This window comes from Anser brachyrhynchus, assembly GCF_964034855.1.
Source record: "Anser brachyrhynchus genome assembly, chromosome: 12".
In the NCBI taxonomy this organism is placed as follows: domain Eukaryota; kingdom Metazoa; phylum Chordata; class Aves; order Anseriformes; family Anatidae; genus Anser; species Anser brachyrhynchus.
In genome coordinates this window covers 18,395,115-18,406,162 of record NC_137707.1, presented here as the reverse complement: position 1 = coordinate 18,406,162, position 11,048 = coordinate 18,395,115, and the positions used below count along the sequence as shown (strand labels likewise).

The 11,048-nt window shown below is 50.5% G+C and overlaps 1 protein-coding gene across 5 annotated transcripts in view; it reads right to left on the bottom strand.

The window, feature by feature from the left end:
• ZNF423 (zinc finger protein 423) overlaps nucleotides 1-9,138 on the bottom strand; it is a 214,712-nt gene extending 205,574 nt beyond the window's left edge. The window contains exons 1-2 of one of the 5 annotated variants that reach the window (XM_080552923.1): nucleotides 7,844-9,132; nucleotides 7-6,938 (exon numbers count right to left, since the gene is read on the bottom strand). Coding sequence is in view for 4 of the 5 variants with exons in the window: in XM_080552922.1 (XP_080409048.1) it covers nucleotides 7,844-7,883 (40 nt within the window). In the remaining variant the exon portion in view is untranslated. Of the gene's footprint in view, nucleotides 1-6; nucleotides 6,939-7,843 lie in introns of all 5 variants that reach the window. The other 4 variants (XM_080552922.1, XM_080552920.1, XM_080552919.1 and 1 more) reach the window with 4 other exon arrangements.
• Nucleotides 9,139-11,048: the final 1,910 nt, after the last annotated feature.

The window sequence follows — 11,048 nt, the reverse complement described above, 5'->3', positions numbered from 1 at the left end:
ACTTACCCTAAAAACTAGAGCAGCATGTCCTAGATACTCCCCCAGTGAAGGGCTTTGGCTCTGCAGGGTACCAACCACCCTCTTTTCAAAGGGCACAGCAGATCTTTATTACCACGACCTTGATTAACACTCAGTTGACCACCATGTGAGACAAGTCCCAGCAATCACCATGCGAAGGGCTTGGCTACCTTTCCTCCATGGCAATGCAGAAAAACCTCACCCCAGCCAGGTGAGGATCATCAAGAAATACTCAGAACTGCTAAATTAAGCACCAACCCTGCTGGAAGTTGCTTGGGGTATCACTCCCATCTCTGAATTATCTGTAGGCAAATCCTCTGTAAAGCCAGTAACAGCTTCTGTGAGTCCAATCAACTGAGTGGTTAAACTTGTGCATTCAGCAGGCAACCAAGGGAGGGATGTATTTTAATGGTAGATGTGGAAACAAAGGAATTTTGATTAGCCTTGGGACTGGAGGGGGTAAAAATACTGTTTTAGGATTTTCCCAGGATATGCATATTAAGAACTTGTCTTTTTGCCCTCTGTGTAATTTTTTAATATTTGGAAACCAGAATTAGGCCACATTTGACCAAACCTCCAGAGCCTTGTAGGAGCCAGCAGAGACTGGAGCACAGCGACTTGCTAACTCTTGTGCTTTTACCCATAATGGGGTTTCGCTGGTGAGCAGCGAGGTTTTTGTAGAGCTATCGAAGGCTTAAAAAAACTGCTTCTCTACAAGCAGGGACCTTACCTCTGCTTTGCTTTAAAGCACGTGCATATTGTTTGCTTTCTCTACTATGAACTGGAAATAACTTCTGCATCAAGAAACTCCAACTATTACGCTTTTGAAACAGCCTTCCTTATCAGCACCAGGCCCAAGGAGAACGCAGCTGTTGGCAATGCTGTGCAGAGAGCCGAGACCAGCCCCACCAGAAATGCCCAGGAGAGCACGAGACCATGGCAGGGCTCGTTTCTCCCCAGCAGAGCCACACAGGTCTCCGCTGTGGCTGTCCTCCACCAAGACGACACTCCTCTGCCCCCACGGCGGTGTCACAGCCGTACCTGCCGCTCTGCTGTGGTACCGATCAGTCCTTTACTGTTTGTTCAGCTCTTGAAAGTACTGTAAAGCATTTGCCATTCACCTGTCACACAGCACAAACTGATCCCTTTGAAATGAAAATCTAAAAGTAAATGTGTTAGTCAACGTCTGCGGCTGCAACAAGCACCAACACCAGAGCGAGCCTCCAGGCAGGTAATTCACTGCAACGCTAGGCTGGCGAACAACACTATGTTTTATTTAATTAGGATGAACAGAAGAGATAAACCTCACAGCAGGGCAGGTAATGACAACATTTCAAAAATAATTCATGCCCAGGTAACAAAAGGGCAAATTTCAATTACATAAAAAGCTAAAAAGTTGACTTAATACATCCAAAGGGGAAAGTGAAAAAAAAAAATAATAATTGTACTGCATATGATTAACAAGTGGCATTTACAAGCTCTGCAAATTGGTCTTTCTGTTGCCTAATCTGCGGTTGGAAAGGAAAAGGTTTTAAGCAAATGCAAACAATATAATGAAGCTACTTATCGCAAGACTTGGCTGGGCACTGCGGCACTGCCCAGCGCAAACCAACCACCCCACGGCCCCACTCTGCCGCCACCTGCCTGCTCCCCGGCCCCATCAGGTCCCTTTTCGTGTTTGAGAAGACAAACCATGGCAAGGGGTTTGAGCTTGAGGCTTCTTTAGCTGCACATGTCACAAGAGACCATTTACAGTGTCTCCCCACCCTTCTGCTCTCTAGAATAAAGTGACTCTGCTAAACCACCCTAATTCACTGGAGTAAAATATCCGCATATATACGTATATAGGTGTTGTCAAGGAGATGTAGTACTTAAAACTTTTATTACCTTACTTACCTAAGAGAAGTAACCAGCTTTCCTACATTTACTACCGGACAGCAGAAAAGAAGACATACAGGAACCTAGTTCTGGGTCTAAAATTACGCTGAGCAAATGTGGGCACTGCAGAAAGCTCAGAACTGGCTCTCACTTGGCTACAACACGCACCTGAATCCTCATAACCCACGTACATAACGCATGCACACCACCAGACCATCCCCTCCAGCACCATTTGTCAGTGAGGATTTAGCAGAAGTCTGTAACAGGCTTTATATTATTAGTACTTCATTACTCCGGTGCATTTAGTAGGATACAGCGGAACATAATAGCCATCCTTTTTCAGAGGCATTTAAGGAGAATACTGATGGAGTGATGAGGGGTTGGTGTAGGCATTTTTATAAGACAGTTCAATTACTGTGGGTAATTAATAATCTTTTAAGAGAATATTAAAATACAAGAAAAAAAATACTATCTTTTGCAGATTGCAGGCTAACAAATGAGACCAAGAGATTACTTCAAACAAACAAACAAACAAACAGAGCACAACGTGTGTTGCATTTTTCAAATGTTGTCATGATCTAAAACATTGATTCCCCAGATTGTGGGGGGGAGGATAAAAGTGAACAAGTTCAGTAAAAAATAACTGAATAAAATTAAGAGCACATTTATCAAAACTGAAATAAATATTAATTCTACAGCTTGAGAAAGCGTCACCATTCACAGAGCCAGCACGTGAGGGAGGTTGTTTAAAATGTTTATTCTAACAACTGAGCATTGGGTGCCACCCCAAGCTCATAGCTTAGTGGCTTAGTTCATTCAACCAGGCTGAAAGCACTTACCCAGGTTTAACATAAAAGTTAATTTGGCACCAAACAATAGATAAAACCAAGCCAAAGCCCCATCTATGATAAGACAATTTGTGTTTACACAAGCTTAATGCATCTACAAAACATCATTTTTATATCCAATTCAGAGGATGGCATGAACATCTGCTTTCACTTCAAGACATTAATTTTCAATTATTGAAGAAAAACAAAATAAATCCTGACAAATTACTGGTAACTGTGGAATCTTTTGTTACTCTATTAGTTTATAATAGTAATTTAGAAATCCTACAATTAACGTCCTAACAAGAGCTCTCTGATTATTTTTTTTGCATGTGTCATCTGAAGCAATTCAGTAATGAATGATGTTCTGTAGCTTGCACTGATTTTACATGGATACTTTTGAAGAAAAAAAAAAAAGATGTTCTCTGAGAGTCACTGCTGCTGCTTGGTATTTGCTTTTCATCAATGGCATTAGATGCAGCATCACTAAAAACATGAGAATTCTATTTTCTCTCCATTCGTATTTAAACCCTTCGCACTGCCTTTTCCACCCTTTTCAATTTTTGGCCACATTTATTAGTTATGCTTGCCAGGACCAATGGGAACAGACCACAATTAAAAGGTGTTTGCACACAGGCATGAGTTTCAATCAGCAAAACCAGTTAAATACCACACAGATCCTGTCCAGGAAACCATACCGAAGGGAGAAAGAGGAAGGAAAATGGGACTTGTGGAGTTCAGGGGAGAACGCTGCTAGGCTTGTATCAAAATACACGCTCAAAAATTAAAAACTGCAGGCTAATCCCTAAAGGCAATGCTCGCTATACTGCATGGATTCAAACGTTCTCATGGCACCAGCCCCACGACGAAACACCAACATCTCCAATTATTCCTAATCCCCCAAAAGCTACACTTGATAAAGAACAATCAAGAGTGTAATCTTATTTGATATGAGTTTTATCAATTTTAGCTGCTGCTTTCACTGTATCAATAAAATTCCACCGAAACTTGAATGAACTGTAAAATTAAAGGATAATCGCACAAGTCTCTTGTATTTGGCAATTATGATTATACTTGTCAAAATTTAATTTGTAGAATGTACTGTTCCAGTACCTGCAGGTTCTTCTCTATCAACTGGGAAAAAAAGAAAATTATATCTTTAAGACAAGTATGAAAGACATTGTTACTTCCACAGTCAACTCTGTAACTGAGCTCCGACATTGTATAATTGACTTTGCAAGCAGAACAACAGCAATATAACAAAGAAAATGTCAGTGTTTTCACAGCGCTAATCTATAGCACTAGGAGGGCCTCCTGCTGTCAGCCAGAGCTGACAATACAATAGCTTTCAAAGGGATATTACCATCACGCTTTTATTCTTGACATCAATCAAGACAAAGAGAATCCTTTTCACAAGACATTAAAAATCAAACCTTTGTATGAGCAGATAGGTAAAACAGCATTCCTTTAAAGAAGATCATTCATAGCAATCAACTAATTGGAACTCAGCAAATGGCTGAAGTATTTTTATTTACTTTGCAGATAACGAAGTAGTGAACAACCCCTTTTTTTTTTCCCTTGACTGACACAAATGAGGCAGGTAGGGTGTGAATCAAAAGTTTCTATCAGCATTTTTGCCAACTGAAAGCGGAAAAATATGACAGCAATTCTGCAACTTCAAGTAGGATAACAAATCTAGACTTAATTAGTGCATTCTTTTGCAAAACAGTTTGATTACTGACTAGCACGTTTATGCACAAAACACCCTTGCAACCTGACAGCAATTTGCAGAACTGTCAAATTCGGCAAGCAAAGTGCATCTGATGCTGAAAACCTTGTGCCAACGCCAGCCCAGTCCCCACAAACTGCCTCCAAGTTATTCTTCAATTACATTACGTGGGACCTGAAACCTACGGCTCTGCTACCAGACCTGCGCGTTTCGCAGCCGCGCTTCCACAGAATTGCTTCCAGAGGCACTGGGCTGCAACGCGTAGCTACAGTTTGATCAACAGGCACCATTAACACCTGCCTCGCTCCAGCCTCACGGCGAATGCGGGAGGCAGCTCTCCCCAGAGCTGATGGCCCACAGCGAACTTCTGAGGGCGCCCGCGTGGATGTGGCCGGGACCGCTCGTAACAGGGCACGGGGAACTGCTGGGATGTTCTCTGCTCCATTATGGTCTGGGGTTCAAACCTTGTGGTTTTATCAGCACTAAGGAGCGTACAGCTCTCCTTGCAGAACTCTGGCAAAGCCACCAGCAGATCAGATTACTGGCAGCAGGGCAAAGGAAGGTCCTGTGTTGAGGAAAAGTACTTTTATGGGCCCGGCTATGATGTGAAGGACAGCTTCAGAACAGGCAAGTGCATGACTCCAAAGCCACTGCCATCACGTTGTCCCCGAATGGTTTATCCTGCCAGCCAACAAAACCTCGGTCCCTCCTACTTCTGTTCTGCCCTGCCTGACCCGCAGCAACCTTCCTTGGAGCCAAGGAGAGCCCTGTCCCCAGCCATCAGCTCCAGGGCTGAGTGCCTTGGGGCCTGCACAGCCACAACCGATGGGTCAACCAAATCAGCAGTGTGTTGTGTTGCAAGTGATGAATCCGCACCGGGGGAAATTCCATGGCTGCTGCCGGAGTTACAGCTGCAGTAATTACTGCAACTTTCTGCGAGGCTGAACCAGATGCCTCATCATACAGACTGTGGGGCCACAGTACCCGCAGGTTTGCAGCCATCCAGGTCTGGTTTACAATTGCTTAATTTTAAATTACGTGGATCTAAAGAGTTGTCAGCATTTGATACTTCTGTCAGAGTCGGTTGCTTCTTTAATGTCAAAGACAGCATCACTCACAGTTAATGCGCAGGCAACTTGCCTTTTGCATGCAGAAGCATCCCTTTCATTACAAGCACACACCGATTCTATTTTAGTATGTAATCTTTCTGAATGAAAAAGGATGCACAAATCTCACTAGTGGTTAATAAATACCAAGGTTACTATACAAAGTGAAATAAATATACAGAAAAGAGAAAACCGGCAAATTGTTTGAAGCCCTAAATGCTACACACATATCCACATAATTTATGCTTGTTTTCTTCTCAGTTGAATTGGGAAACCTGTGACCTCAGAGTGCCTTTATTTATTACATCTCAATTATTTCCATGGAAACGTGTACTGTGGCAATCTACTGGGTTGCCAGCTCCCTAGACCACAAAATGTATACGATGGACTTCTTAAAAGCAAAAGATACGTATGGGCGTAAGAAAAGGAAGAAATTCTATATCCTGTATACATACATACGAGTTGCCTCCTATTATTGAAAATTTCACCCACATTCAGCCCATTCCTTAGATTCCCTATTAGTCAGCTCATGCTAAGACCTGTAATTTACAGCCAGTTTATACTGAAGCTGAAAAGACGTTTTTTGTGCCTAGAGACTAGAGGAATATTTAGAATCTCTAAGAACCGGGCTTCACCCAGCTCCCTGTTGCAAAGACATTCTAGATATTTCTACATTGCATGGAAAACGTTTCTTGGCTGTGACTTGCCAATAAGTTACCTGCTTCAATTCATAAAAATGCTCTTGTAAATAGCGACCTGTTCTATCTTAGAGTTAGGGATAAATTTTCGTTATGCAGCATCAATAGCCTGGGAGAGAGATCACTGCCTGAAAAGTAATGAGGTAGAAAACAAACAAATAAATGTAAATATCTAATGCCGTTATGTAACAAGGTGCCAGCGTTTATTAACTGGGCTTCTAGAGCGCGTACGGTTTCACTGACGTACGGCTGCGTCCCGGACGTTAAGCGTGACACTGAAGCACAGAAAAATACCCCAGGCTGCAGAGGCCTGCCCGCTCAGGGTGATCCCCGTGCCCAGGGAAGTCGTGACCCGAGGCCTGGGTGGCTGTTTGCAGCCTGCGAGCCTTTTCGGTTCCAGCCACGTTATTTCAGCACATCTCCTAGAAATCGCTCTGGCTCTGGCTCTGCCCTTTCTCCTTCCCGCGGGCTGCTCCTTTCTCCTTCCCTCCTTTGCAGGGGCCGCGAGGGTCGCACCGCACCGCACCGCCACGCCATGCGGCTGCCGCTCGGCGCAGGGCTCAGGGCGACGATGGGCCGGGGGGAGCGAGGAAGCTTTCTGTGACGATCAAGGGCTTACTTCACAAAAACTTCACAAACATTTGAAGCCTATTTCCATTGCGATGTGCTGAACCGAGGGTACCTCGGAAAGAACATAAAATGGCCCCGGATGGGGTTTCGATCCCTGCGTTAACTGGTCGAAGAGCCAACCCAACGCTAATTTGGTCCAGCCGCGAGTTCTTTAATTACGAATCGCTCCCGAGTTTTCGCTTCCTGGCGGGCACCCCGACCCCTTTTGTGCCTCCACAACAAAGCCCCGAGCGGCGGACAAAGCCGCGGGGCCCCGCGGCCGGCAGCCCCCGCAGCGGCCTCCCCACAGCGCCCCTGGGCTCCCCGCACGGCCCGTGCTGCCGCGCGGGGCTGGGCGCCGAGCCCGTATTGATGGACGCCCGGGCCCGGCTATTGTTCCCGCGGCCCCGAGCAAGTCGGCGGCCCTGCAGATGCTCCGGGCTGCAGCCGCCGGGTCTCGTCCTCCCCCGCCCTCACGCCGCGCCGGACGGCCGGGCACCGCCGCCAAACTTTTCCCCTCGCGGGCGGTGCTGCGGCGCTCCCCGTCTCCGCCACCCCGCTGCGCCCCCCCCCTCCGCCCCGCACCGCGCCCGCCCCCGGCCTCCCGCAGCCCCCCGAGCCCCGCCGCGGCTCCGCCCGCCCCCGCGGCCCCCGCAGCGCTGCCTCCCGCCGCGGGGCCGGGGGCCGCCATTACGCGAGGGCGCCGCGGCCGCTGCCCCGCCGGGCGGCACTCGGCCCGCCCCCGGCGCGGGGCGCGGAGCCCCCAAGATGGAGGGCGGGCGGGCGGCGGCCCCCTCCCGGCCGCTCCCCTCGCCGCCCGCCCGGCCGGCCGGGCCCCGGGGCGGGGGGGATTCGCAATCCCCGCCAAGCCGGGCCCCGGCCCTGATTGGCCGCGCCGCGGAGGCTGGAGCGGCGGCGGCGGCGGGTGCCCGGGGCCGGGCGGCGGGCGCGGCGCGGCGCGGGGCGGCGGGCGCTTACCTTTCACCGAGCGGGGCTTGGCTTGCTTCCTCCTGGACATGTCCGGGCGCCGCTGGCTCGTCCTCCCGGCCGCCGCGTCTTCCTCCGGCCCGCCGGCCCCTGCCTGCCCTGCCCTCGCCCTGCCTCGCGCCCCTCGAAACTTTAGCTCGGCTCCGCGAGGCGAAGCGGCGGCAGCGGGATCGATTATTTTGATTTCTCACTTCTTTTGCCTGTTGCAATGCGGCAACTTCAACTCCTCTTTCCACCCCCTCGGGCACCTAGAGGTTCTCCCCCCGGGGGAAAAAAAAAAAAAATCACAGGCGCAACAGTTGCAATTTCTTTTTTTCCCTTTTTTTTTTTTTCTTTCCTCCCCTTCGATGTGCAAATAATGCCGAGCCCCTCCGCGCCCCCACCCGCCTTTTTGTTCTCTTTAAAGTTTGCAGGCGCCCTGCGGCTCTCAGTCCGGCTCGCACTTTCAGAATAATACAAAAAAGCCGTGCGGGGCTCCGGAGGGGGGGGGGGGGGGAGGGCGCGGGGAGAATCAGCGTCTAAAAATAAGCCCGGCGACGGCCCCGACAATGCGAGGCGCTCCGGGGGTGCGACCCGGCTGCGCTTTTCCTAAATCCTCCCCGCGGCCGCGCTCGGCTCCCCCCCTTCCCTCCCGGCTCTGCCCGCGGGCTCCTCTCCCTCGCTGGCCTCCGCCGCCCGGCGGGTGAGGCCGCCGAGTCCTCCTTTACTGGGGCCGAGGGGCGGCCGCCCGGCGCTGTGCCCGGCGCTGTGCCCGGCGCGGAGCTGGGGGGGCTCCCCGCCGCCGGCCGCGCTCGCCGCCGCCTTCCCCCGCGCGCACGCACTTGGCGGCCCGAGGTGAGCGCCGCTTCGCATCGAGGCCGGGCCCGCTAGCTGCCTCCATGGGTCATCCGCTGCGAGGCGGCACCGCTCCTGCCTTCATCGCCGCTGCCGCTGCTGCCCTGGGTTTTTATTTTCTTTAGCTCTCGCCAGCCTCCCTCTCTTTTCTTTGTCCTGGCTCCTTTTCCTCCTCCCGATCTTGCTGCTGGGGCTGCAGTGCAGACACACATAATAAAGCCAGGCTTGGCTGGAAATGTAGCTGAGTCCCAGCAGGAGGATGTGAGGAGTGGAGTCCCGGCGGGGGAGCGCTCTGATCCCGTAGGGAGCCCCGCGCAGCCTGCGCCGATCAGACGGAGAGAGAGCCAACAGCACCGAGCCATGGACGGCCCGGGAAATACAGCGGCCGCCCGCAAAACGCGGACCCGCCGCCAGCGCGGACCGGACTCGGCGCCGCCGCCGCCCGCGGAGCCGCGCGGAGCCGGGGGAGCCGCGGGAGCGGGGGGGGCTCCGCCCGCGGCCGCTGCGGCTCCTTCCAGCGGCGGCCGGGGGGGGGCCGCCCGGGCGGGCTCGGCCGGGCCGGGACGAGCGGCGCCGGGCAAACTTCGCCGGGCTCGCCGGCGGCCCCCCGCCGCCGCTCCGCGGCTGCGGAGGGGGAGGAAGGGGCAAACGGGGCTGCTCCGGCCGCTGGATGCGCGGGGGGCTGCGGGAGCCGGGGCGGCCCGCGCCTCGCTGCTGGGAAGGCGGGTTTGGGGGGGGCGGGGGGTTGTTTTGCTTTTCTAGGAAAATCCGAAATGGTTTAAAACTTGTCACGCTGGGCGCCCAGTGAAGCCCCCGGGGTCGGGCAGCCCCGCGGCGCGCTGCCACCGGGCAGGGGGGTGCCGGGGCTGCAGCCTGCCCTCCCGGTAGTCCTCGGCGCTTGGAAAGCATCTTCCTGGGGGCTTTGTTTGGGTTCGGGGCTTTCTTTGGCTTTGTTTTTCTTTTTTCTTTTTCTTTTTTTTTTTTTTTCCCCACACCGAAGGAAACCCAAATAATTCCGGAGTGAGTTTGTCGTTTGATCCAGGGAATTCAGAATGTAACTGCGAAGACGTTTGTTAGCGCAGCATCAAATTTCGATGGATGTTCAGTGGTGATTTTCTGCTTTCTTAAGGTTTGTCAGAAACTGTTGGGTTTATTAATGTTATAATAAAGGTTTCCAGTTCCCTCCTACAGTATCACTCCACATTACCACCACGGACTGGACATACAGTAACAAATGTTTCCTATAACACCACTCTAATTAAGATACACTTCCTCCACATCACTGCACTAAGCATCGTCAAATTGCGGGGTCAGGAAGGCTAACCCAGGAGAAAGAAGGATTTTTAAAGAGCCTGTGGCCCCAGTTCTGACACCGATACAAAATGGGGATAAGTCTAGTCAGCAGAAATTCAGCATTACAAAAGCTGGTGTGATACCCGTCTCTATAAAGACATAACCAGAGCTGACGGGGGAAAAAAAAAATGTCATGATATTTGTATCCTGAAAAAAACAGCCAGAATCGTTGGCAAATTTGGTCAACATGACCCTAGATTCATATCCGTTCAGCATCTGAGTTGGATCAGGAACTGAATTACTTCTGTTTCCTCGTCTTATTGGAGAGCCTTACTCCCCAGGCTATCAGATTGTTTCTGTTCTCTCACTGGCCCAATGAATATTTAATTATTCTTACAAAGCAGAACAGCTTCAGCAGGACAGATTCTCATCCAGAATGTGCCGGCAGTTGGGCACTCTCGGAGGAGTTCAGAGACCCACATTCAAATCCCTGTGCAATCAGGCAAAGAGGGGATTTCAACCTTAGTTGTACACGTTCCACTTGGCGAGTAATTCACAAGCCCCGTTACCATCCTCAGTCCCTTTGCCATCCATGGCCCTGCCTCGAAATTCTCCATGCTTTTTTAAAAATATTTGTAAATGCCCCGATTAAAACGAAGCGTTTCTACAACTTCTTTTTTTAAAAAGGAAAAAAACACTAAGAAGCCTGTATGGTTTTGTTTTAAATGAATGAACAGAAGCATTTTTCACCTTCTCTCTTGCCAGAGGGCCAAAAAGAAGGTTTATTTGTGAGCGAGCCCCTACCTGGTTCAGAGCAGCTGCTGGCAAGGTGAGGAGCCCTGATCGGAGCATCCCAAGCCCCTCCACTGGAAGTGTCACGAGTTCAAAAGCGAGTTCAAAGTGGTACAAGTCGTCAAAGCCGCAGCACCCTTGAAACTGCTGCTGTCCACGCTGGGACCTCCTGAAAGGTAGCCAGTTTATAGCTAGAGAGAAAGGAAGTAGGAAAACAGGTTCAGAATTTTAAAAAACTTAAAGTGTAAATCTGTCCTTAAGTATAGCACTTGTGCAT